General features: G+C 53.4%; 1 protein-coding gene across 3 annotated transcripts in view; it reads right to left on the reverse strand.

Annotated features, from left to right (window-relative positions):
- The window catches only part of PTPRU (protein tyrosine phosphatase receptor type U), a 56,404-nt gene that overhangs the window by 22,647 nt on the left and 6,047 nt on the right, over positions 1-27,710 (reverse strand). For all 3 annotated transcript variants that reach the window (XM_066335361.1, XM_066335359.1, XM_066335362.1), the window contains exons 2-14: positions 18,076-18,204; positions 12,211-12,482; positions 12,056-12,137; positions 11,266-11,381; positions 10,900-11,074; positions 9,680-9,973; positions 8,817-9,125; positions 5,345-5,454; positions 4,834-5,035; positions 3,906-4,008; positions 3,522-3,795; positions 1,918-1,954; positions 1,229-1,367 (exon numbers count right to left, since the gene is read on the reverse strand). In XM_066335361.1, coding sequence (XP_066191458.1) covers positions 1,229-1,367; positions 1,918-1,954; positions 3,522-3,795; positions 3,906-4,008; positions 4,834-5,035; positions 5,345-5,454; positions 8,817-9,125; positions 9,680-9,973; positions 10,900-11,074; positions 11,266-11,381; positions 12,056-12,137; positions 12,211-12,482; positions 18,076-18,204 — 2,242 coding nt within the window. The remainder of the gene's footprint in view (positions 1-1,228; positions 1,368-1,917; positions 1,955-3,521; positions 3,796-3,905; positions 4,009-4,833; positions 5,036-5,344; positions 5,455-8,816; positions 9,126-9,679; positions 9,974-10,899; positions 11,075-11,265; positions 11,382-12,055; positions 12,138-12,210; positions 12,483-18,075; positions 18,205-27,710) is intronic.

A 27,710-nucleotide genomic window follows, 5' to 3' on the forward strand; every position in this document is an offset into this window, starting at 1 on the left:
AATTCAGGGCTCTCAGGAGCAGATCTAATTTGTGGCTCTGGTTTATCCTTCAATAGGTTCATCCTGGGGTGCTGAAGCAGAGCTGGTCCTCCTCCTCCTATCCCACAGCACTGGCAATGGGGATGCAGCAACCACACTCACAACTTCCCGCCCCCACAGCATCATCCCCCAAAATACATCAGCACTACTGGCATTCACTCCATCAGGGAAGGATCCAGTGGTGCCATGAGCCAGCCCTGCACCTCGAAGTGTGCAGGGATGCTACAGCCCCCCTCTTCCAGCAGCACAGACCTGCAAGGATCCTTCCAGGGCACACAGAGCCATAAAGAGCTTTGCAGATTTACAGGACCAAGGCTCTGCCCTGCTGTTTTTCTCTCCCTCTGGCTGTTCACGTACTTTGTCCCATCCTCCCAAGCCCTACGCTTAATTGCTGTCCTTTATCCCAGTTCTGAGAGGCCCCCCCGGGCCCGGCTCTGCCTCCAGCCCTGCACGAAAGAAGCCACTTTTCCAGGGCATTGATCCATGTGAAAAGCAGCAGCCACATCCCCCCAGTGCTCCCAGGGATGAGTGTCCCAAAAAGCCCTCACCGTCCTCCCTCCCACCCCATGAGCTCCCCCAGTACAAGCCCATCATGATGGCCATGGCCACATCCATGCAGGATGTGCTCATGTTGGCCTGGTCAAGGCAACAGGGAAGCCCGGAGGCAACATCTAGTGTAGATCAAGTGGATTTTTGTCATTTCGGGCTGGGGGTGCAGGGCTGCACACCCTGGGATCCCATGGCTGTTGTTGGCAGGGAAGAGCTGGTGGGATGGGGACAGCTGGGCTCAGCACTGGTGCAGGGTGTGGGCACAGGCCAGAAATGTTTCCATCCATGCAGGATCACCACAGCAGCACAAAGCCAAGAGGCAGCAAGAAAAGAGGCAAAAGACCAAAAAATATGGGGAAGAGGGACAGTGGAACAAAGCTGCAGAGGGGAAAGGGACACCCCCAGGACTCTGCTGCTTGGTCCTCAGTGTCCCCTGCCATGCCTGCTGTTAATAGAGCACAGCGGCTCTGTGTCCAGTGGGATGCACAGACACACAGTGACACAGCTTGAGGGAGCATCTGGAGCCTGCCCAGTACAGCTGAATCCCCACCAGTAAGTCCAGTTAGTGCTGGGATGGGGGAGGAGGGCTGAGCTGGGAGAGAGAGAGGGAGAGATGAAGCACCGGCTCAGGTCCCCTTACCCTTTCCGAATGGCAACGATGATGGCTCCCAGCAGGATAATCAGGACGATGAGCCCCCCAGCACAGATCCCCAGGATCAGGCCCATCTCCTCGGAGTGCTGTGACACCTCCAGGGGACGCTTGCTCTCTTTGCAGGCAGCTGCCAGGGGACAAGGACAGGCAGGAGGGTGGGTGCACAAAGGCGCTGTGAGCACCCACCACACTCCACTCCAGGAGGATTGGCAACATCAGACATGAAAACGCTGAGATTCCTCCCATGGGATGCTTGTTTCTCCATGAACACATGTTATTCCACCAAGATGCTACAGGGCTCTGCAATGCCACACTATGACCATTGACAAGTCCCTCTTCTCAGTTCCAGTGGGGTGAGACAGCAGTCCCTTTGTACACCTTTCATCACACCCCATATAAGATCATCCACCCTTGGATTCAGCATCCAGCACCACCACTCCAGCCCGCCACCTCCACCATAGTAACAGCATTAAGAAGGAAAACTCAACCAAGGGAAAACCCCCAGATGCCAAAGAGAGTGGGAAACAAAACAGTGTGGGGTGGGGCTGGAATAACCCATCACATGCAGCTCAACCACCACCAGTGCTGGTCCCAACTCACCAGCAGAGCCCCAACCACCAGAGCAGTGGCAGGGCCAGAGCCCCAGCCTCGGTGGGATCAGGAAAGGGAGGGCTCACCTTTGCGAGCAATCCGGACACAGTTCAGCCGTGTTTCCTATGGAAGCAAAGAGGGGGGTCAGTGCTGGATGGGCATCCCAGCGGCTCCACTCCCCACTCCTGCCCAAGCAAGGCTGGGTGGGCACAGGGCTGGTCCATTGGTGCTTCAGCCCCCAAACTGAGGGAGTCCGTGGGTGATTTGCGCTGTAGTGCCCAAAGAGCTCCTGGGGACCCACATCCCAAGAGATGCTGCTGAATGACCTGTCCCCAGCATTCCTAGGTTTAGCCAGAGCCACTGCTACTGGCACAGAGGGGATGGCAAAGCTCAAGAGCATGGGAGGACCCAGCAGGTGCAGCCAAGTCACACGTCACCAATGTGCCACCAGCTACAGCTAAAACACTTCGAGGCTGTCATCCAGAGCTTCATGGGTTTGTCTTCCACCAGTCAGTTTCAAGCCCCAGTGCTGGTGCTCTGCACCTGCTGCAGAGGTGGCCATGAGGTTCCAGCTCAAGTCTCCAACAGTTTTAACATTTGCAATTTAGATGGATTCAGCTAAAATATTCCATTTTTCTATGCATCCAACTTCTGTTGCAAAATACAAAACACCTTTTTTGCAGTATTGTCTTCTTCTCCAAGCATACTCCAGTCTCTCAGGACACCAGGCACCAATGCTGCTCCATCCACTCTCGGCCCAAGACCTGCCCATGCCACATGCCCAGGCCAGGGCCTACAGCACTGCTCTCCCTGGGATATCCAGCTTTTCCTCCTCCTGCTTCTTGCTTCATCTGGCACAAAAACCATTAAAAACCCCAGCTACGATCTAGTGTTTTTCCAACATCTGATGGCAGCTGGGATAAATCCATTGCCTTACAACAGGAAAGATGTAACAGAGCATCCAGCAGTGCCAAGCGAGCCAGAGCTGAGATCCTCCCTGTCCCTCTCGGCTCAAATTACAATGCAGCGAGTGTGAAGGATTCCGGAGCAAAGAAAAGGACTCAGTAAGCACTTTCCAGCAGGATGGAGATGCGCAGGATGATGATGCTCCTGCAGGTGGGACAGGAGCTGCTGCAGCGGGTGATGCTGAGAAGGGTCCCCACAGGGTCCCAGTGGTCCTGCCAGTGACTTGGAGGAATAATCCTAGGGGATGCAGCTCTGCAGAGGGAGCTGGCAGCAGCACAGGGGGAAGGGCAGCCCGGGAGCTCCCAGCAGTTCTCTGGAGCTGGGACTGGCCATCCAGCCAGCGCTGGGTCCCAGCAATGACACACTGTGTCCCAGCTGCCCAAACAGACCTTCTCCAACCCAGGAGCAGCCCCAGGAATGAGGTCTCCACTGCACTGGTGCTTGTTGGTGTCCTGGCTAGTACTGTGGTGGGTGGGGGAAATTAAGCTACTCCACCTCCAGCATCAGCATAAAGATAAGGACAGGAACCACCCAGGGGTGCTGGAGAAGGACACCCACCCATGCCATAAGAGTGGCCTGGAGCACCAACTGCCCCCGGCAGGACATAGAGGGTGACCCAGGGGAGGGGGACCTAAAAGTGGTCCCATTTTTACCAACCCTCAGACCCCAGCCTGTCTTTACCTGGTCCAACCCCTGTCTGGAGCAGGGTGCCAGGGCTACTCACCCCTTTGAGGTTGCTCATAGCCTGGAAGTAGATGAGATAGGCCTTCTTGGGCTCCAAGGGTGGGTTCCAGTAGCCACTGTAGGTCTGGTTGTCCCCCACAGTGAAGGGCTTGGCCTCGGTGAGGCTGCTGGCAGGCAGCTCTGCCCCGAAGTAGTGCACGGAGCCACGGGACACAGCATCGTCGAAGGTGAGTGGCACTGGAAAGCACTCCTGCCCCCCCAGCTCCCGCTTCAGCTTCCTGGGCCGCTCCTCCTCCACAATCACCTGATAGGTGCTGGTGAGGGCCAGGCACAGGTTAGCTTTGGGAAGAACGATCCTGCCCTTCCTTGGACCCCACTGTGCCACTCCGTTTTGGGGTCTTACCCTCCTGCAGCCCCGACCTACCTGATGGGAGCCCCTCTGCCCTGGGCTGGCCGCAGCAGTACTGTGATGGTGCTCTCTGACTCGCTCAGTGGAGATGGTATGTCCCCGTAGTCAAAGGTGGGAGCTGCAACGGGAGCTGGGGTGAGTCCCAGGGCTCCCCTGGGTTAGGGGGAAACTGAGGCATGAGCAGCTTTGCCCAGGGCAAAGCATCACACAGTGGTGTAATACAAATTATTGCAAACAAAGTAAAGAACCCCTCCAGGGAGTTGAGGGAGGACCCCTGGGTGTGCACAAAGGAGGTCACCAACACCAGTCTGGCAGAGGGGAAGAAACCAAGAGTGGGATCCAACCTCAGCAGGACTTAAATGCTCCAGGCTTGAGATGTGCCCAAGAACAACACCACTCAGAATCACTGGCAATGTGAGCTTCCCCCACCCCAGGGCAGAAGCACACCTGAGCCAGCCCAGCAGCACCCTCAGACCAAGGTGGGGGACCCCTCTCATGCCTGGCATAGCATTGTGGTCCCCAAACCAATGCTGGTAGCCACTGGGGTCCAGCTTGAGCTGCTTTGCCCCAGTGCCTCCGTTCACACTCAGCTCAGCCCATTTGCTGCAGTTAATGCAGTGCCGTGGACATAAGCAAGGAGCCCTGAGTACTGCATAGCTTATTAACGAAGGCAAATTAATCCCTTGCTCTGAGAGCTCAGACAGCACCAGTCACCAGCGCTGGGGTGGCCAGACTCCCCAGACAGGGACCCACCAGTCTGGGGCCTGCCCAGGGGCTCACAGCACAGGTGCCACCACCAAGAGCATCTTTCTATGGCAGCATCCAGCCACCAAACCACTCCCAGTCACCAAAACCATGGGACTGAGCCAGAGGCTCCACACCACCGTAGGACACCTGAGTGGAGGAGAAGCCCCAGCAGCAGGAATGGAGTGGTGGAACCTACCAGAAATGTTGGTGGTGATCTCAGTGAGTGCTGTCTGGCCAAAGCCCTTGCCAGTGCGGGCCCGCACCGAGAAGAGGTAGGTGGTGCCGGGGTGCAGGTTGGAGAACACATGGTAGGTCTCATTGCGCAGCTTGGACACCGTGCGCCGTGGGCCCGGCACGTTCACTGCGGGGTCTGAGGACTCGATGCTCTGGTAGCTGATCTACAGGGACAGGGCACAGCATCACCCATGGCCATAGGAGGAGGGGACAGAGCCCAGATCCAGGTGGAGAAGGGATTAAAGTGATTCATTCAGAGGAGGGGACAGTCACAGGGCAGCCTGGAGCCAGCCAGGGACTTTTCCGAGGTGAAACAAAAAGCAAAGGCTTTTGGAAAAAGCCAAAGAGCTCAGGGGTAGTAGCAGCTGCCTCTAATCCCTGTGGCCAACAGTAGAGGTTGTTCCAGACCCCTCCAGCAAATCCCTCAACAGGACCCTACCATGTCCCCCAGGTGTCACACCACCAGGACATACCTCATACTGCGTGATGAGGCCATTGGGCTCCACCGGTTCCTCCCACTTAAGGAATATCATGTCCTCCAGAGGGGTGAAGGTGAGGGACTCGGAGGCGATGCCACCAGGCACTGGGGAAGGAAAGGAGATGTGTTTGGATGCAGCTGGAAACCAGTCTGTAAGGAGAAATCCTCCAGGAAACCCCTCTGGGTGGCTGTGGCAGTTGTGGCCTGGGACCGAGCCACCACATTCCCTTTGCCGTGTCACCCATCTCCAGCATGTGCCAACCAGACAGAGCTGGTGGCTCCCCAGGGAGACAGTCAAGACATTGATGCTCCTGGCCCCACTGGTGACACTTTGCCATGGCAGGAGAAGGTCTCCACACAGCACAAACCTGAGAAACACCCCTTCAGCACCTCAGCCCAGGCAGCAGAAGCGGTACAGGTGCCAGAGCTTTGCGGCATGACGAAAAGAAATAAATTACCTTTTCCGCCCTGGAGCCATTAGCATCGTGTGGAGACAGTGCCAGTGAGCAGCAACATCCACACATGCAGACGGGTTTGACATGGCCCGGCCTCCCCTCTAATTAGCGCCACCACAATAATAACTGTAATCACTGACAGCAATCAGCGGCGCCAGGATCAATATCCGCTCCTTTATGACAGACTTCCCCACCCGAGGTGGTCAGCAAGGAAAGGCAAGGCGATGGCTCGGGAAGGCACGAGCAGCATCCCCGACTCCCAAACCTTGCAGGGGACAGCAGCTCTTCTCTCTGATTGGCTTTTTTAGCAGCTTTTGTTCAGGTGTAATTATGGGCCAGAAGAGAGGGATCACCTCCCGCGCTTCCCACCGTGCAAACGCGTGGTTTGCACCTGATTTACAAGTTAATTTAGTCAGAGGCGCTGTGTCCTACATGTGTACACAGGCACTTATTAAATTCGGGAAGATTTACAGAAACCTGTAGGGCAGGAAAGTGTGTACCTACAGAGACTGGTTTTTAATATACAGAACCTACACTATATATAATTATATGTTATTTTCTATTATTGTATATAGCCTGCATTATATAGAAAATTACATCTTATTTCTGTTATTATATGCTGTATCATTGTTATTTCCTATAGGATAATTTATATATTATCTTAATATTATAATACCTATATATTCACATATGTAAGTACAGGTATTGTGCTTTCATCCCAGGTTGAGAGAGGCAGAGGATGCACACAACAGCTCCCAGGTGCTGGATAGCCCTCTGCTATCCATATTTGCACACACATATTTATTTATGGAATTATATATATTACATATATTCATCCTGGCTTGCATTGCATGCACCCTGCCAGCACGGGGCAGAACTGACTTCCTGCAGCACCATCACACTGCAGCGATATTTCCACAGGTCCCTGGGATTGAGTTTCATCATTTCATGCACACACAGAATTAAATCTCCAGCTGTGGGTCACCAGGATCCATAGGGGGCACCGAAACACCAGCTGGACAACCTATGGATGCAGCACACGTTCCTCTGTGTCCTGCCCACGTACCCAGCACAGCTTTGCCCGGGGTCCAAGAGGGATGCTGTAAACAACAGCCTTGGTTGGACCCACTTACTTGGACTCTCCAGCCCAAACCCAGGGTTTACCACTCGGGATGGGTAGCTGCATCTTTGCAGCCCAACAGCAGCCCCAGGGGATGCTTTTGCTAAAACTGGCCTCGTGCCAAAATAAACTACAATTAAGAGTCATATCAATAATGAACCTTTGACACCTTGGTTTACTTGCACGTGCAGCTGCTCATCCTCCAGTTCTAAGAGCTCAAACCCTCATCATCCTCCCAGACAGGCTGCACCAGACATGTGAGGAGTATCTGCCACATACCCATAGGAGGATACCCATAGGTCCATCTCCATGAGACCAAATGTATACATAGCCTCAAGTTCAATCCAAGGGGGAAGCCACCAGCCCCATTTAATTGAGGCACAGGGAAAAGCAGCTGGAGTGATTATCATATAGCAAAAAGACATCTGGAGCTCCTGTATTAATATTCCATAAGCAAATGGCTGGAGCAGTCACAGCCCAGTGAGAACAACTGGAGCAATTATAGCTGGAAAATAAACCACTGGCAGGGTGGAGCTGGGTGCCCCTGCTGGGCAGGCTCAGGGTTGGGGATGTGGAAAGTGCTGGTGTGCAGAGAAAGGTGGTGGATTTAGACTTCGAAGATGAAAAAGGACCCAGAGACACTTTCAGCTCTGCTCCAGCTCTTCAGGTTTTGCTTTCCAGCCTGGGAGACAGGAGTGAGCATTGCACGCATAACAGCAAGTCCTGTGCAGGGGAATTCCATGGCAGGCTTCTCCTCAGGGGTCCTCCAGAGCCCTGGAGCCAGCTCAATCCTTTGCAATCACAAGTTCCTTCACTTTAATTGCCGATTCTTGATGCTAAAAAGTGCTTTGGAGATTAATTTTATTCTTACTCAACAGAGACTCCGTGAGAGTCAGGGATGCTCCAGCCACACTCAGCCCCCAGCAGTCAGCAGTTGGAGAGGCCATCCCTGGATCAGTGACCATCACTGATGGGTGGCACTGGACACAGCTCTGTCTTGTAGCTCCTGCCATATCCACTGGATCTACAGAGCCCAGGCTGGCTCAGGCACTGCTGATGGCCTACTGCAGTCAGGGTGAGGGGCAGGTGAAGCCAGACCTGGGAGACCTCTCAGGAGCCTCAGCATGAGCAGATCTCAGGGAAGGGCTCTTCCAAGACCAGGAAGTCCTGGATTAATACTGGAGCATCCATCAAGGATGTCCTCCCCCCAAGGTGACAGGGAACCCAGAAAAGGACACAGCAAGAACAGGGAAAACAGGAGGAAAGCTGCTTCAAGAAACTGGGGCCATATCACTGCAGAGCTCTCTGCACAAACCCACCAGAGAGCAAACTTCACCTTGGAAGAGCACCAGGGAAGTCAAGAAAAGCTGCACCTTGCCCTGGTGAACAGCATTTACCAAGAAATGCAGCAGTGCCGATTCCTTTGGCAACCAAGTAGATAAAAGATGCTACCTGAGTGCAAAGCATTGTTTTAATTGCTGTTATGGTTGCCAGGCTCTGGTTCCCAATGAGTGAGTGAGGATGACTTGTGCTGAGAGAAGCTGAGTATGAGCCAACTCCCACATCCTCCATTCGACCAGCCATGGGTAAAATTACACTTCAAGGCTGAGGGCAGTTTGTCCACAGTGACATCCCCATCCAGTCCCTGAGCCTCCCTACCCCCCAGACATCTCCCTCCCCCAAACACCAACAGTGCCCCTTTCTTTCACCTCCTGTTGCACAGCTCTGGGGCTGTGAGATCCTTTTCACTTCCCTGTTGGCTCAGGAGATTTTCCCATCATGCCCATAGGCCAGGAGCCAGGGATGCACACATGCCACAGGAAACACCCCAGCAGCTCACCAGCTACAGAGTTCCAATTCTGGGGGTGATGCACCTCCCTGAGCAGACTCACCATCCTCATCTGTCTGGAATATCACCTCCTTGCCCTCCTTGCGCCCCTCAGGGTTAGAGAGGATGAGCTTGACGTGGATGTTCTTGTAGGGCAGCAGGTTTTTGATGGTGTAGCGGTTGGCATTCCGCTCCATCTTCACACACTCCTGGAAGGTCTGGTTGTGGCCACTGCCCACAAAATAGCGGTAGCACAGGGACACAGTGTACGTGTGGCAGCGGGTCAGGTTGTAGCCCAATGGCTCCCACTGCAACGTCAGCTGTCTGGACTGGATTTCAGAGAAAGCCAGGCCTTTGGGGGCTCGCATGGGCTCTGTGGGAGAAGAGAGATGGGGACAGGTGAGCAAAGACGCAAACATCTCATGGATTTATACGTCTTATAAGGGTAAACTCTTGTACAGCATGAGGAGAAAAGTGACAAGTGCAGAGAGCAACCCGAATTGCAAAACTGGGAGCAGCCCCAGCACAGGATGCTGCTGCCCTGCAGACAGGGCTGGAGATATTTCTCAGCCAGCAACCCTGCGGGGACAGCAGCCCCCAGAGGTTCGTCTTTCTCTGTGGAGGTGAAGCAGGGCACCAGCCCCACAAGCAGCCCCAGATACCCAGAGAAAGGTGCCTGTGCCACGGGAGCCCTCGTGCATTCATCAAGCCCAAGTGAGGCTCTTGAGACAAGAGGGACCAAGTGCCATCAATGGGAGGGAGTTTAATCAGCTCTAATTGGAGTGAATGGAGAAGTTAAGGAGGGGATGCCTCTGTGAACAGCACGCACAGACACCCACATGTGCCTTGGCTTAGCTCCTCTGCTCACCACAGGAAGAGGGGGCTTGGGGTGCCAGGGAGCTCTCCCAGGGGTGCCATGGGACCCACCTGCGCACTTGGTGCGGCTGATGAGGGGCGGCCCTGGTTTGCCAGTGCCCCCCTCACCAGGCCGCGTGAGCAGGACGCTGATCTCATACTCTGTGTCAGGGTCCAGGTGCCAGAGCTTGTAAGTCTGCATGTTGACAGCGTGGACCTCCGACCAGGGCCCCGAGGTCATGCGGTACTCGATCTCCTTGCGCACGATGGGGCCGTCCCCGATGATGGAGTTGGTGTTGAGCTGGATAATGAGGTAGGTGGAGCCGGCCCGGAGCAGCTGGGGTGGGGCAATAGGGGTGGGGGGCTCTGGAAGAGAGTGCAGAAGGGGCAGGTGGAGCCAGGCCAGTGCTGGCAAAACCACAGGTACCACAGTTTTATTTTACTGTTTACAGGCTGCAGTCAATACATTTCCAGTATCTCTTCCCACACCAACCCACCACTCAGGCTGGAGAAGAGAACCTTTGGAGTGACCTAACTGGCCATCCAGTATCTAAAGGGGCTACAAAAGAGATGGAGAAGGACTTTCTACAACAGCACGTAGTGACAGGACAAGGGGGAATAGCCTCACACTGACAAAGAGTAGTTTTAAATTAGATTTCAGGGAAAGATTCTTCCCTGTGAGGGTGAGGAGGCCCTGGCACAGGCTGCTCACATAAGCTGTGGCTGCTGCATTCCTGAAGTGTCCAAGGCCAGGCTGGAGAGGGCTCTGAGCAACCTGGTCGAGTGGAAGCAACCACTGGCCGGGGGTGGGACTGCATGAGTTTTAAGGTCCCTTCCAACCCAAACCATTCTGGGATTTGTGCTGCAGAGCACAGAACAAACTCAGATTCCCCACCCCGAGGACGTGGGAATTACCCAACTACAGGAAGGCACCATCCAGTTTTCAAACTTCAGTCTGTGCCCTCCATCACTTTCAGAAGGCTTTAACAGCTGCAATAGGATTTCATCTGAGCGAGCCTTAATTATCTTTATAAGTCACACAACTCAGCGTGGTGCTGCCCAGTTTCACCATAATTAATTAATTCCCACTTACTGCAATCAAAAATAAACTATCTAAGGCAGACCACCAGGAAAGGGAGTTTCTGGTTTTATATTGCACAGTCCACATTAAGTAACTTGTCCACAGTGAGAAGCTGCAGTCTCAGTGTCCTGGGCATCCCACCCTCCTCTGCACACAGTGGAGCAGGAGTGGCCCATCCACTACCCAGAGTGGGCAAGGGCAGCTCACCCACCTTTGACGATGAGCTCGGCGAAGTTGGAGACGCCGGCGCCACGGGCGGACTGGGTGACACAGCGGTACAGGTCCTGCTCCGCCTTGGACACTGCATCCAGCTGGAACGTGGCCAGGAAGCGCCGGTGGCTGATGTGCTTCACCGAGGCAGCAGGGACCACCTCGCCGCTCTGCCTCTGCCCAAGGGACACACACAGTGTCATAAGGGGCACCGCAGCACCTCTGAAGCCGCCAGGGGTGTCCCCAAATGATGTCTGCTTAAAAGCAGGGGGATTGTCCTTTTCCCACCACATCCAGCAGGGCTTTCTCCCACAGGAAAGCTGTGTGTGGGGCTGGCTGTGGCGGTTTCACCACCACCATCCCTCACCTGCATGAGGAAGCGCTCAGCCTCGGCAGCCTTGCCAGCAGCCACACACTGGAAGGTGGCGTTTTGTCCCGCATTCACCTCCACATCACCAAGGCGGGAGAAATGGGGTGCTTTTGCTGCCAAGGGACAAAGCGAGAGGTGAGGAAGTACCTGAGCTCCATGGCAGGAGACCCACGGCAGCATTGCTGCAAAAAATCCCTCCACGTCCATAAACCCACCCAGGATGTCAGAGCTGAGCCAAGCTCTGGACAGGCCCAGTGTCCACCCTCCCAGCCTGGCTCTGCATGAGGCATGTGTTCCTGTCCCCATAGAACAAGCCAGTGTCCCAGGGAGCGATGAGCCTTTCTCTCCAGCACACAGCAGTGCTGGTGCCAGATGCAGGGTATGGGATTGATAGAGGGGGCAGCCTAGAAGAAATAGAGGGTGATCCCAAGAGCCAATGTGTTGGGACTGTTTGGGATTTTGGGTCCCCCACCAGCCCAGGTAGCCCCACTTGATGGGGACACTCAGGCCTTGGGGCTAATCTGTGCTTTTCCAAGATTTTATAAAAACTAAAGCAATGTTGGAACTGGTGGGGATAGGCATGGAGATGCAAAAAAGGAGTCTCAGAGGTGCCCAGGAGATGGATCTCCACTGGCTCAGGTAACATGAGGACACCAGGTGCCAGCAGGCTGCACTCTGGCATTAGGCCCTCTGCTCTCCCCAGGACCATCCCAGTGGACACCAGCTCCAAGCCCTGCTGCCCAGCCCAGCAGCATCCCCCCCTCAGAGCCCATCCCATGGCACTCACAGCACGGATAATTCAGGAGCAGAATGTCATCCAGGCCCAGGTATCCCCTGTGCTCGCTGGAAACTACCGCCTCGAAGAGCACCTGCGGCACCAAACAGGGGTCACCCGTGGCCAGGGGGCCCAGGCTGGGGTGAGGGAGGGCTGCTGGGCCTCACCTGATACTCGCTGGGCCAGAAGAGGCTGACTGCCAGCTCTGCCTGGTGCCATTGGCGGCCGTGCGAGCCAGACGCGCTCCAGACGGCGCTGCCCACCAGGCCCCCAGTGACCCGGACGTAGGCACTGAGGGTCCCGGGGCTGTGGCCGTCCCGGCTGAACATGAAGTAGCTGAACTGGAGGCAGTGGGTGTCATTCTCACTCAGTGCCTGGAAGAGCAGGTGAGCTTTCTGGCCTGGGGTGTGCTGAGAGGAGTTCACCATCAGGTAGGAGCCTGTGGATCATTTACCGTAAAAAGCAGAGACACCTTGTAGACAACTGAAGTTTTAGTCCCCTCTGCAATTTAAAGACAGCTCCACATTATGATGATTAAAACTGGCCTGAGGGTTATGTTTGATTTTAGCCACCTTATAGAATCATAGAATGGTTTGGGTTGCCAGGGGAGGAGAAGGGGGAGAGAGTGGAGTAAATACGAGAATGGTAAAGGGTCTGTCTGGAGGGGCCATAACAGGGGGTGGCTGAGGGCACTTGGTGTGTTCTGCTGGAGCAGAGGACACTGACAGCAGAGCTCATCAGAGCTGCAACTCCTCCCAAGGGGCAGTCTAATCTCTGCTCCCTGGGACAGGGACAGCAGCCAGGGCATGGCTGGAGTTGGGCCAGGGCAGGCTCAGGCTGCAGAGCAGGGAAAGGTTCTTCCCCCAGAGGTGCTGGGCACTGCCCAGGCTCCCCAGGGAATGGGCACGGCCCCGAGGCTGCCAGAGCTCCAGGAGCCTTTGGACAGCGCTCCAGGGATGCCCAAGGTGGGATTGTTGGAGGGTCTTGGCAGGGCCTGGGGTTGGACTCAATGATCCCTGTGGGTCCCTCCCAACTAAGGAGATTCCATGATTCTAAGCCCCCTGTTCCATCCCTCCTGAGCTTTGCCAGCAGGCATAGAGAACGTGGAAGATGTGGGACCACAAAGATTCCCATGTCCCCCAGGGCACTGGTCCATGACAGCCCGTGAGGATGTGCAGGGCAGGAGTGACCTGGAATGAAGTCTGGGGCAGATGCCATTTGGGCACCAGCAGGACACTGCAGTGCGACTTGGCTGCTGGATGAGGAGGGGAGGATCAGAGCTGCTGTCTTCCCCAGGCACCGGGGTCAGGAAAGGCTCTGATGTCACCCTCCTTTAACTCTCACATCTTTGGCTGCATCAATCCCCCTCCTCAGCCAGGCCTCAGCCATTTAACTCCATTCCAGCTCCTTGTATCATTTACCACGCAGTTGTCACCACATTTAAACTGTGCTCAGCAGGTACTAGCAGGGGGAAAACCTCATTGGCTTAACGAGCAGCAACAGCATCCCAGCTCCTGGGGATGCCTGGGATGTCATTCCCAGATCTGCCTCACCACCAGCAGCTGTTGGTATCCCGTCTTCCACCACCCAACATCAGCAGCAGCAAAATCAAGAGCCCCAGCACAGCCTTGAAGCCATACTTACAGGGCAGGCAGGATGACAATCCCAAAGGGGATCCCAAAAGCAGCATCGTTCCCTGTCCTGCATGCTCCAACCCAGGCAGAATGGAGGCAGGAGAGGGACACAGGAGTCCCAGCCCTTTGTGGCAGCTCCCAGAGCTGCCCATCACAGCCATGAGGCTGGCATACCAGGATGGATGGGAAGCTGCCCCACCAAATCCTCCCCCTCACCAAAGGCAAGGGGATTATTAATCTCCATTTTAATACCAGCAGAAGCTGTAAGTAACAAAGCTGGGCCATTTATTCAAGCCTACCATTGTTTTCCTGACAGTCAGTGCTTTGTTATTAATTAATTCTAAACTCAGGCACTTTCCTCTCATCAACTCCCACTGAGCAGCTCCAAGAAAAGCCTAAGGAAGGTGAAGGGGAATTGTAGAGGGCACCCATCCATCCGCCTACACCACTTGTGATTGCAGGGGGCACCCATCTACTGCCCCAGAGTTTGGGACCTGCACCTGTGGGGACCCCAAAACACCCTGCGGGGTGACAGCACCAGCTGGGGTGACACGGTGCCAGTGCTACACACATCTCCCAGTACATCCTTCAGGGACAGGAGCTGGAACAAGGGAAAGAAATCCCTAAAAGGGAAATTTTCACCACACCACTGACCCGTGTGGCTGCCTGGCCCTGCCAGCCCCTTGGGGTGGCTACTCAGGGTGAAATAAAACGATGACAATTTATTTCCTCGGAGTCCAGCATAGCTCGTTTCACCCACTGAGGGGAAGCTACTATGTCCATGCTCCTCTTTTTTCTCCTCTTGTTTCCCCCAGCAAAATTACTTCTGCTCTAATGAGATCAGCTCCATTTGGTGCAGGCAACGGCAGAGTGGAGAGAGACCATTGACCCACCCCATGCCAGGGGACATCTCCCAAAAGCCACCTCATTAATGAATGGGCTCTTGTTAACAAACACAGACCCTCCCTCTGCCCTCCTTTTACAAACAAAAAGCCACATGACCAAAATAAAGAGGCCAAGACTAAAATTAAACTAGTGATGAGTTATTTTAAAAGACAGAGAATGCCCATAAGGTCACCTGGGAGCAGGGATGCACCTGAGTATCCCTCATCATGCAGGGCTTCCCATGCACACTATTTTCCCCTCTTAATTTTCTTCCTGGTGTTGCAGCATTGGGAAAAGCAGGTTCCAACCCCTCACTTTTGGGTTATTTTTATCCTCCTCTGCTGTAAATATCTGGCATTAGCCTGAAGCCCAAGGTGTGGGTTGGGTGTATTTTATAAATATAAGAGAAGCAGAGGTACTTTAAACTGCCAGGGGGCAGGGTCAGATGGAGTATTGGGAAGGGATTGTTCCCTGTGGGGGTGAGGAGAGCCTGGCACAGGGTGCCCAGAGAAGCCATGGCTGTCCCATTCCTGGAAGTTCCCAAGGCCAGTTGAAGCCCTGCTTGTCCAATAGGAAGGGGCAGCTCCTCCCATCATGCTGTCCATCCCAAGGGTCCTGCCTGCCACTGCGTCCCTCCAGGAAAAACCCAAACAGCCTTGCAAGAAGAGGAGGGAAGAACCCACACCCCCTGCTTCCCTGTCTCAATGAGTTTTTCCTCCTACAAAATCTCCAAGAGATAAAAATAAATAAAAAAACCCTTCCATCAGCTATTAGAACGCAGGGAAAGGCAGGCAGGATGACAGGGAGAGGGCAGCACTGCCAGACAAGAGGTGCCAGAGGACCAGGTCTGAGCACGGAGCATCTGTCTCCAGGAAATGCAACTGGAAGACAAAACTGACTTGTGCTGGATCCTTCTCCATGTCAGAGCCGGCACAGGAATCAGGGAACCACTCCCCAGTTCTGTGCTGATCATCTCCCAAAGCAGCCCCAGCACCAAGGGCTGATCTCCCACCACCATGGGGTCTTTGGACACACTGCAGCCACTCCCATGGAATGAACAATCAGGCTTCATTGTTCAAGGGCTTTATGGATGTGCAGCAGGAGCTGATTGGGAAGGGGTGCTGGAGCTGAGAGCTGAAGGAACAACTCCTTGGATGGGATAGGGAGACATCAGACCTCTTCAGGGTGCAGAAAACAGCTCAGTCCCCCCAGCACAGGGACAGGATTGTGCAGAGACACAGCAGCTCCATTGCACCAAGGAGCTCTGATGAATAGGGGATTTCCTAATGTCAGTGAATTTGGAAGGAAAATCTAGGAAAAAGCACATTTGAGGAAAAAACCCACACACAAAAATGTTGTTTTAATATTTTGAGTGAGGGACCACAGAGTCCGTTTAAGCGCCAAAGAGACTCCAGGAAAGCTGGAGAGGGACTTGGGACAAGGCATGGAGGGACAGGACACAGGGAACGGCTTCTCACTGCCAGAGGGCAGGGATGGATGGCATATAGGGAAGGAATTGTTCCCTGGGAGAGTGGGGAGGCCCTGGCAAAGAGTGCCCAGAGATGCTGTGGCTGCCCCCAGATCCCAGGGAATGTCCAAGACCAGGTTGGACAGGGCTTGGAGCACCCTGGGATAGTGGAAGGTGTCCCTGCCCGGGGCAGGGAATGGAACTGGATGAGTTTTAAGGTCTGTTCCAACCCAAGCCAGTCTGGGATTGCAGGCTCATACCTGCCTTACCCAGCTCACAGCAGCTGCTCCTTTAAAGACAGAACAATAAGGAAGAAAAAAAAAAAATCTTGATCACAATGTGGGAGAAACCCGTCCATCATCTTCAGGTGAAAGAGAGACAAGTCAAGAGAAAGGATGTTTGGTGCAAACCAAACAAGAAAGCAAGAGGAGAGTGGGATGGAAAGGTAGCAGCAGGTGGCCAGCAGCCAGCACCCGCTCCAATAAATCCTACACTCCTTGAAACTGGCTGATCTCCAATAAAAACTCATTTTAATCTGAGACCACGAGACTGCTTTGGAAAGTGCTCCCTGGAGAGGCCCTGGCGCTGTGAAATCCCTTTGATCCCCTGAGTTGCTGCAAGGACCAAGCGGGTGATGTGGCTGCAGCAGCCTCATGCACAGCTCGCCACTCAAAATGGGGTAAAGCCACCCAAGGGTGGTGCAGGGTCCCTGCATACCCCTGGTGCCCCAAGACCATGAGCAAACAGCTTCTATGTGGTCTTAGGGGAGCTACAAGAAGAAGCATCCTCTTCCCAGGGTAACACTGCAATGTTCACACTACCTAACCTGAGATGGCACACCCACTTCCCATCAATCCTGAAGTTTATTCCTTAAACTCTCTGCGTTTCTTTAAGCCCCCATCTCCTACTGACTCACTTTTTTTCCCCAAGAAGGGAGAGCAGCCCCATTCCACCCAACCCCCCAGCCTCCTGCAAGCCCTCAGGCTTTAAACTCGGGCAGTTCACTGTAGATTTTAAATTATAGCTGAATATTGAGAAGAAAACCAAATTAATTACAGGTTTCAGACTCTCCATCACAAGCCACCTCAACCCCCAGTTCTGCTTTCCCCAGGAAACTGCCCCTCAGATACACACCAATTAGGATAGCTCAGTTTAAAGCAAATACTTGGAAAAATCATCAAGGGAGGAGCAGGGATCTGTCAGCAGATCTCTGAGGGTTGTTTGCCCTCACCCAGCACACAGGATGTGCCAGGATGGAAGGAAAAGGTGATGGGGAAAGGTAATAGCAGAGGAGAGTTAGTGGAGGGGAAAAGCCAAATCAAGCCCTGTCATGAACAAAGCACAAGATAAACAGCTGAAGGCAGGCCAGAACAGTAAAGAGTTTCCTATAAAGCAAGTAATATTTCAATGAACAGAAAAGGTTATTTTTACTGATGAGCTCTAAACCAGCTCTCCTGTCTTTCTGCCCCATCCTCAGCACAGGACTTGGCCTTCAGGATCAGGCAGGAGCCAGCAGTCTCAAAAACAAGGAGCATCCTCACCTCCAGTGAGGTCCAGTGACCCTCACTGAGCAAATGGGCTCAGGGATGACTCAAGGAGGTCACGGCAGGAGAGACCTCAGAGTGAGCAAAGCCCCCAAGTGCAGCCAGGCATGGTGCCCACACCATGACCGTGGAGAGGGGAGCTCCTCACAGTTGCCTGGCTGGCTCTGTTCCCCCAGCCCGGCCACGAGAGAGGACATGGACCCAGAAAATAACAAAAAATGGTTTAAAACCAATGAGATTTTTTTTTTAAAGTCCATTTTCATTTTTTCCTTAACCATCCCCAAGACTTTGGAGATGCCTTCAACTCACAAGCCTTTCCCCACACTTGAAAAAGCCAGAAACATGGGGTTTTTCTCCCATTTCCCACATAACCAGGGAGAAGCCAAGTCTAAAACACTGCAGGAATTAAACCAGGAGGAGCCACACAGTCCAGCCCTAAAGGGCACACAGGCAGAGCAGGGACAGAGGCTCCCAGGGACACAGGGGGACCCCAGGACTCACCGTGAGGCAGGTCAGGCACCAGGTGAGGCATCAGGTAACTGCGGATCAGCTCCCAGTCGAAGTCATCGTCCTCGCCCTGGCTGTACTCACACTGGTTGGGGTCACTGTCCTCCTCGAAGGTGCAGCCAGCTGTGGGGACAGAGCCATCAGCCCCTGAGACCCCCCAGTAGCTGCTCCCTCCCCAAATGCCCACCAGGACCGTGTGATAGCCCTGGAATGCTGGGGGACTCCAGGCATTCCCCAAGGGCCTCGTGAGCAGGGGTCTGATCCTGGGTGCTGCCAGAGCCCCATGGCTCCTGTGCAGCCCCACCAGTGACACAAGCTGGCACAGCTCAGGTCCTGGGGAGGCCTCAGCAACAGAAGCAGGATGCAGCTCCCAGCTTTGCTTCGCGAGGGTCGGTAACAGAAGGTGTTTTCCCCAAGAAACAGCACTTAGCTGTGGTGGCCACATAAAAATCCTGTTTTGACCCCAACCCTCCACCTGTGGATTGGGCTCTTGGGAGTCTCTCCACGGCCTGACGAGTGTGGCAGTTCTGAGCCAGGACCTCCTCAATGCAGCCCTGATCTCCCCACCTTGGCACTGCTGAGTCCTTGTGGCAGTTATATTTTATTACAGATTTGTCTCCTGGGAGGCTGAGGGTGTTTACACAGCACCTCCCTGGTCCACGCTTGGCTGAGCACGGGGAAGTGGAGCAAATGCCAAAAGGCCACTCGTTGCCATGGGAGGTGACACAGAGAGAGCCCCCTCGTCCTGCATCCAGCCCCCTCCCATCATCCCACATTACAGTCCTCCCCCACCCAGCCCTCCCATCATCCCACATCCATCCAACTCTGGAGCTCGGGTCGGCTTTGCCGTGGGGCCACTGGAGGCTGGGTGGTTCACACTGCCCCATTGTCCCATTAAACCCACGATTACAGGGACCAGGGCACAGCGCTAATTAACAGGACCTGGGCTGACAAGGGGCCCCAGGAAGCCCTGAGCAAGCGGAATGAACAAAGGCAAATATCCCCTAAATGGCTGGCAGGAAAACAGAGCTGGGCCAAGGGATTATTTCCACTGTTTTCTTCCTATTTTATCCCAAATTACATCAGTAATTCCCCCCACCACCCAGGGATTTGGCAGTTAATGGCCTCGCTGCCAGCATGGGTTGTGCTTCCCTGTGCTCAGGCATGCTTGGATGCAACACTTAGTCAAACATGAGTCCAAACACTGGGAAAAAAGCCCATAAGATGCCCAGTAAATTTCAATTCCCAACTCTTTCATATACAAGACGACATTTGTGGCTTTTTTCGCCCCTTCGCACTCGTTTTTTAAAGCACGAGGGCACATTCCAGGTCCATCACCGGTTTTTCCTCTCAGAGCCATAAGAAACATCTTTTTAAAAACTGAAAGCAAATTCTCTCCTATTCATATGTCTGGAGGCACTGAGACATCACAGCTTTCTTAAAGCCCTTCCCGAAATGGAGCGTCTGCCCAGCCTACGTGCGGATGCGCCCCCGCACCACAGCCCCTGGTCCTCAGCTCTCACCACGAGACGTGTCAGATTTTAGAGTCTGGAACTTGGCTGCACTTTCTAACGGGAGGAAAAGCACAAATCTGTCAAAATTTTCCAGGAAGGAAGGAAAATAAAGTAAATTTCAAAATAAAACAGTGTCAGAGAATAAGCGCCAAGTGATTTAAAAGAAAAAAAAGCCCAAGTGTTTCTTTCCAAGATCTGCTAAGCGGGATATTCTGGGAGGCAGGAATTTGTTCTTGGGGGATTATTTTTTGGCCTGAGAAACCAGAGCAGAGACAAACAATGTTTCAGGCTGGCAGAGCCCCATTTCCCAGGAAAAAGTGATTCCTTCATCCCCAATAAACTATTCCCAGCTGATGAAAACGTCATGAGATATGTATCCTCCTCCTCCTCTTGGACTGCAGCCCCCCACCCAAATCCCACTGCCAACCCCAGCACAGCCACTGCCATCAACCCATGGCTCCATCACCTCACGACTGCATCCTCAGCCACCCACAAGATGATGCCTAGTCTCCAGAAGTTTAAAATGCAATTACAGAGCAGATACTCTGCTGGCCGAGCTGATCTCCCTCCTTCAGACAGGTTTATTGCCATGGCTTTTCTCAGCACAAGCCCTCCCATACACGGCACAAAATGAAGGCAGTTCCACTGGCCACTCCATTTCCCTGACTAATTTATCCATGATTTGTACACACAGGGAAAAAAGCCAAAGAGTTCCACAGAGCCTTGGTTTCCAGGAGTTATCCATCTATCCCCAGCCAAGGACAGCACTGGAAGAAGCTGGACCTCCAGCAGGTTCTCCCTCCTCATCACAAGATTAAGGGCATGATATTTACACCTGAGTGTCACCCTGATCTTTTTCAGCCCTCTGATGGTTGCATTTTTGTAGTGGAGTTTCTCATAGATTTTCATGGAAACAAAGGTAATGTTGTGTAAATTGTTCTCCTTGCTTGTCGGAAGAGGGACAATTGATGGACTTCTAGTTTGACCAGTGGGGTGGGAGAGGTGTCAACCTCACTGTCCAATCCCCAGTCATTATTCCTATAAATCGAGGTCAAAAAACAAACTGCCCTCTTTTCTGCCCTAACAGCTGGCTGGGTGTGTGTCCTTCATTTCATGTCCTCTAGCGACACCTGAGCAATTAAATGCCAACAGCCCAACTCCCCAGGGCGTGGCTGGAGGTGCTCCAGCAGCTGCGGGAAGTCAGAGAGGGGAAACCCAGTGCAACCTGCAAAAAATTAATGTTTCATCACGACGTTTGCAAGGAGGGCAGGAAGGCTGCGACCCAAAACATCCGCCCGCAGCGGTGGGAGGGTTATTCCATCCCAAGGGCAGCAGCACAGGGACTGTAGGAGTTGGTGAGACTGCTCTGAGTATTGATATGCCCTAAAAACAAACCACGGAGCCCTCAGTTCCCTGAGCTGGCTCCAGGCCACGGTGACAGCAGCTCCGGGCACGGAGGTGAAGGCAGCGAGCACAGGAGGTGTGATCCCAATGTGACAGCAGCCAAAAATACTGCAGGGAGCTGGGGGTCTGCCCCTGGGAGTGGGATGTGTCTGAGACACATCCTGAACACCCCAAAGCTGCCTACACCCCCCTGAACACAGAGCCCCATGTACGAGAGGCAGCCCGTGCCAAAGAAGAGATGTGGCCCGTTAAACAACCCACACAAAACCCCATCATCACAGTGTTCCTGGGCAGAGGGGAGAGAGGAATCTAGGCACCAGAATGGGGGTTTAACAGACATACCAGAATTTTTTCTTAAAGAAAGAAAAAAGAGGTGGCTTGAGAGATTTGCTAAGGAGATGGGGACCAGTGCTGCTCAGCCTACTCCAGGTACTGGTGACACCTCCATGGATCCACGACGTGCCCAGGCAGGAGGAAGCAGAGAGACAGGCACCAATGTACAGTTTAAACATCAGATGAAGCAAAATTGTTTGAAAGAAAGCAAAAAAAGGTGGCTTGAGGGGTTTGTTAGGGGAGCCTGTTAGCAGGCTTAGCACCCCCCCAGGTACCACTGCAGCACCAGGGTATGCTGAGAGAGCAGAGGCATGGGCACCAACATGGGGCTTAAACACCAGATGGACCACATTTTCTTAAAAAGAAAGAAAAGCAAGTGGCTTAATAGATTCACCAAGGAGAAGAGGGCCACTGCCATCCAGCATCCCTTGGGAACCACTGCCACCCAGCATCTCCTTCTACAGGGATAGAGAGGAGGAAATCTGGGGAGGGGAGATACTAGCGATTCACAAAGAAGAGAGAGGAAAAGAAAGACCAAACAGTAAGTACAAAAGACAGCATCTAATTAATTCTCCATGGCCACTGAGGAACGTGGCTGCCTGCCACAGCCTACCCCGCACTCTTTCATGCACAGAGTCTATGCTGCTCTCACTTCAAAGTTAATTACACACTTAAACCTTTTCTGTTTAACCTCCTGCACCATGGGACATGATCCATGGCTTCTCCTGCCTTTTACTGAGCAGCCTTGAGAAGGCTCCTGTGCCAAAGGGCAGCCTAGCACCACTCAGGATTGGGATCACAGCCCGGCACCATCCAGGACAGCAGGATGGTGTTCTCCCAACCCAAGACCCTCTAGGGTATCACCTGATAGGAACAATACACCAATGATGTCCCAAAATGGGGACGGGCTTTATGAAAAATGGATTCATACCAAAACTTTGAAGTGCTGCTTCTCCAGAGCTAAAAAATACAGTGCAGCCACCCAGGACACCCAGTCCTGATGGGAAAAAGCCCATTGTCCTCCTACCCTGGCTTAGTCAGGACTGGATCAGCCCCATGGTCATCTCTGGGGAGCATCATCTTGGGAGAACAAGCCACAGCACCCCAAGGCACAGACACCAGCCAGAGGAGAAAACACTGGTCATCTTTCAGAGTCAAGATAAATTTTTTATTCGTAGCCTTTTCAGCAGCTCCAGTCCTTCACCCAAAGTAATCCACAGCAGGAAACGGGGAGGATTGTGGTACTCCACAAGACACATGACACACTGCCCTGGCAGCCAAGTGCAAACACCCTGCAGAGTGAAAACATCACCTGACCACACCGAGATGCGGCAGGGGGTGAACAGAGCTCTCCTGCCATCAAATCCAGAGTGATCCTGCCTCCCAGGACAAGGGATGGAGGCAGAGGCTTCACAGTTGCACACCCCTAAACAATCACAGCCAAGACCTCTCCTCTTAAACACACGAGGAAGACGCTCTTTGTTTGCACCAAAGGACAAAACTCTCTACAGGATAAATGGCCAATGAGCTGCTGCAAATGGGGAAACCAAGGCACAGAGAGGATGTGGTGAAGTCCCAGAACACCGGCAGCCCAGGATCACCCCAAGGATGGCAGAAAGCCCAAGGAGCTGGGTTTGCTGGGATACAGAACCTCAGCTCCAGCAGATCCCAGCAAGGTGCCATCCCTTCCCCGGCAGCCCCGGAGCAGAGCCAGCCTTCCACCTCCCAGACCCCAGCTGCTATTTAAAGGTGCTTTCCTCGGCACACTCCTACGGGAACGTGCCCTGGGAAGGAAAAGCTGGGAGTTACTTCCCTCCAGGTGCCAGCAGACACGGGGACAGGGAGCACATTCTGCAACTCATCTAAAATTAGATGCACTTCTCAGCCGGTGAGATCCTGTACACAGCACCTCACAGGCTCCTGGGTGAGGTTAAGGGATCCAGGATCATTTCCATCTGCAGAGGGCTCAGATTCCCAGGAGTGGGATGTTACAGGGGCTGGGGCTGTTTGGCACTGAGGAATGTAGCTTAGCGGGAAAATCCAGACAGGGAGAGGGTCCTGTGTGCCAGCACCCCAACATCTCACACTGACAGGGACCCCCACCATGCCAGGTACAACAGCAGCTCCACAGCCAAGACCTAACACCCCAGGATTTCACTGGGAAAACCTCTTCCAGCCCAAAGGAAAGCTGAATCCCTCTGCAGCTGCACTGACACATGCAGAGGGCCTGGGGCACCAACACAACCCTGAAAATGTTTCTTCATCACGCCCCAGAGACAATGACAAACCCCCACCCTGCTCCTCTGCTCCCCACTTCTGCCAAAGAGAAACTTTTTACTGATTTCTCAGCCCAAATAAAAGCTGATTAGAAGAATATGGAAAGCAGCACCATTAGAATTCTCACCAGTAGTTTGTTTTGGTTCTCCAAATCATTTTAAATATTGTATTTAATAGAAAAATAATTTGCTCAGCTGTAAGAAACATCAATTTTCAACTTGAAGCCTTGTATATTAGCCAGAGAAGCTAATATGTAAACATTAGCAGCTCCAGGAACATGTGGGGTTTGGACAATTCAATTCCAGGGAGAGAGCAGCCAGATATCAAGAAGGAGGATTTGCATAATAAGTCACTTATGCCTGATAACCTCAGAGTTTGGAACATGCAGGACTAGAGAACAATATCCATCTGCCAGCAACTACAGAAGACATAAATCTCCTTTTCCCTTTTTTTTTTTTTTTTTTTGGCTGGTAAAGACTTTCTGTGACTTTTACTTGAAGGTCCCCAAGGAGTTGTCAAACCTCCTGCAGTGAGTACCCAGTCCCAGCAGCCACCAAAGGACCCCAGGGATGGGAGAGAACTGGCAAATCTGAATTCTTTACAGACATTTTGAAGCAAATACAACTGGGAAAATAAAACTCCGAGCCTTTGCTCCTGTCACAATCCTTCCTTGAGGCAAATCCAGCTGCCAACTGCAGTGCCACATGCTCTTAGCTCCAGGAGGATCAGCACTCCTGGTGCTGCATCACCCCACTGCAGGTGGCACCAGGAATGTCTCCTTGGAGCACACCTCCCTGGAGATGTTGGGGGACAGAAGCCAGGAGGTTTAGCTCCATGCCCAGAGGGGATGTGGGGATTTAACATCCCATTCAAGGGCTGTTTGTGCCCAGTACCCGGATCCAGCCACTGCTGCTCCCAAGGACAGACCAGCATCACTCCATCGCTCAAGCCCTGCTCAAGAGAGGTCCTGCAGCACAGAAAACACCCTGCAACTGCACAGCACAGCCAGGAGGCCACTAACCTGCAGCACAAGTGCTTTAATAATGAACCATCACTTAATTAACATCGTCAGTGCTGCCTCTTGGACTCCATGGGAAGAAAAACAAGGCAGGAAACCTTTGGAAGCCTCCATACTGCTGTTATTGATCACTCCCTGTGCAATTACAGCTCACAGGCTGTGGAGCTGTGCGACACCTTGGGGAAAAAAAATGGGAACAAATTAAAATAAACTGGAAAAGGCAGGAGGAATAAAGCTCATTTCTCCCCCTGGCTCCTTTATTACTATCAGGTCCCCCAGGCCCCTGCTGAGGGCCCCAGAGAGACCAGGACCATAAGCCCCAAGGGGCACAGGCTGCTTTCAGGGGATGCCTGAGGACACAGAGGTGCTCCCCTGGGCATGAATCCAGGCAGGAAAAGCAGCTGCCCCAGGACACAGCAGCACCACCAAAGCCCTGGGGGACTCCAACACCAGCTGCAGAAATCATGGGGGAGACCAAGTTTTCCACACCGACCTCACTCTGCAGGGGATAAAACGTGAGACATCATCAGTCACCCCTCCCACAGCAGGTCCCACCTCTCCACAGTGATGGATGTGGGAGCACGGTACTGGGGAGCCTCATCCTCCCAGGATGGAGTACGTGCCAGCACTGGGAGGGCCTTGGGAGGCATCTCTGAGGGTCATTCATGGCCTTTCAGGGCAGAGAATGGAGCTGGAGAGCCCTCAGCCCCATCCAGCACTGGGGCTGCAGCATCCCCACCACGCCCAGCATCCCAGCCAGCGCCAGGTGGGATAAAGGGGCAGAAGAGGAATAAGGCTCAGTGCCACGCAAAATCCAGGTCACCATCCTTCTCCTCCCTCTGTGCCACCAGCAGAGCCAGGAACAGCAGTCTGAGCTGACTGACACAGGGCTAGAAGGTGACAAGGTGTGATGTGGGCACATCCATCACCAGTGCCGGGGCTCGGCTGAACCTCTGCTCTGGAAAGGGAAGTTCAAGGCAGGAGCCCTCACGGGAGGAATTAAAAGGAGCCCTGTGCCCAGTGGATCTGTCACAGCTCCGAGGAACATGCTGGACCGTGGTGGGCACCCTTCACCCAGGCAAAGGTAAAGAAATCAAGCCCAGAAAAAACAGCTTTGTTTTTACCAGTCCAAAAATTTGGATCCCCCACCCCAGCCAGCACTGGCTGGGCACTCATCCATCCTGACCTGCAGCACCCTCAAGCCATTCCAGCAAAAACTCTGGAGTTACACTAAAAGTGCAGGAATGACTGAGGAGTCCCTGCAGCGCCAGAAGTGCACACAGAACACTGCAACCCCATGGGAGAACCATGAAATCCCAGTGCCCAGCCCCTTCCACCTGCACACATCCTGCCAGCTCCCATTCCTGACCAGCTGCGGCCACCATTCCGTCGGAAGGAAGGCAGGAGACAGCCTCCTGCATGGAGAAATGCAATTCAGAGCCAGCAGCTCTCCAGACAGCAGCCTGGGTGAGAGACTAAATAAAAAGTTCAGCTGATATAAAGAGAAATATCCCAATGTAGAGATGTTCTGCTTTAGTTTAATATTGTTGTAATCCAGGGAAAGCAGGCTGGTTGCTGGCTGCAGAAAATCAATGGGATATCACTCAGCAGACAGATGAAAATACAGTAAAAATAAGTAGAAATAATAACAGAAATAAAAGAGTCCTTGAGAAGAGCCCCAGAAAGGACGTGGCTGAACCTGCACCACAAGGCGAGTTCAGAGTCTGCCCTGGAACTGGGGGCTTCTCAAAATACACACTGGAAAGCTCCAGCACTCACACCCACAGGGTGCAGAGGCAGGTGCCCCATTGACATCAAAACCACAGAACCAGTTGTCCCAGTAAGGACTTTGAGGTGCCAGGGGGTGCCCTGGATCACCCACCTGCACTAATTCAATTAACACTGAAGCACCTGGTAATTAAGGAAAGAGCATTTACACAGATAATTACCCAGGGTGTCAGTGTACCTCTTCTAAAAGGCAGGATGTGATGGCAGGAGATGAGAACCTGGCACCCAAGAGTGTGTGGGGCTGTGACAGGTCCTCGCCCCCACTGGTGGGCTGCCAGCAGTGGGGAAGGACTTTAGAGGGGACACCATCCTTGGGTGGATCTGCCTGAACTTCCTGATCAGCCTTGAAAATCGCTGCTGTTGAGCCCTCCACCCTCACTGGAGCTTTTTGGAGGAACGCAAGGCACCAGCGTCACACAGCACAGGACACAGAGGGGTCTGCACCCTGAGGAGCCCTACAGAGCACCACCAAAACCACAGCAGCTCCACAGGCACCTCCAAATCCATCCAAGCAATGGAATGGATGGATTCCAGTTTGCTGTAGTCCATCCCTCCACCTGCTCTTGCCTCTGTAAGCAAGCAGCCACAACGCTCCATCCCCTCTGGAGAAAAGCCATTGCCACATCTCCTGTCAGGACACAGCAGGAAGATCCCCTCAGCAGTGCCCCAAATCAAGCCCCCTGCTCTGGGGGGAGCAGCTGGGCCACAGCAAGTGATTCATCACTTCTAGACTGGCCACCACTTGCCTCTGGTGACATGCTGCTCTGGGAGACCCTGCCCCAGCCAGCATCTCCCACAGCTGAGGGTCCAACTGCTGGACAGGAGCCACACACGCTCCTTGGCTCAGCTAACTGGGCTAATGAGGCTGAAGACCTCCAGCACAAAGCAGCACACAAGCTCAAAATGACCAGCAGTCACCAAGGCTTGTCTCCTGAGCAGGGCTGTGGGGACAGTGGCCTCGTTAAGACTCAGGTCATCAACGTCCCTGTCCCTCATCCTCAGAGCATCTCCTGCCGCCCCATCCCAGCCACAATCCTGATTAACTTAATGATGTCAGGAAAGGTTGGCTCCACACGGGGACTCCAGGGAGCCAAAGCAGTTATCGGTTCATTTAGGGCTCCCCAGCACCAGCACAGCCCTGGAATAGGGAAGGATGGACCCTCTGGCAGTCCAGGAAGGCTGCAGGGAGCTGGGGGAGCTGTTCCAGCACAGCCATCCTGTCACGGGTGATTTGCCAGTAATTTTCGAGCCCAATCTTAAAAAAGGCATAAAAAAATTGTGTATGACAAAAATAT

This window comes from Sylvia atricapilla, chromosome 24, assembly GCF_009819655.1.
Source record: "Sylvia atricapilla isolate bSylAtr1 chromosome 24, bSylAtr1.pri, whole genome shotgun sequence".
Classification (NCBI taxonomy): domain Eukaryota; kingdom Metazoa; phylum Chordata; class Aves; order Passeriformes; family Sylviidae; genus Sylvia; species Sylvia atricapilla.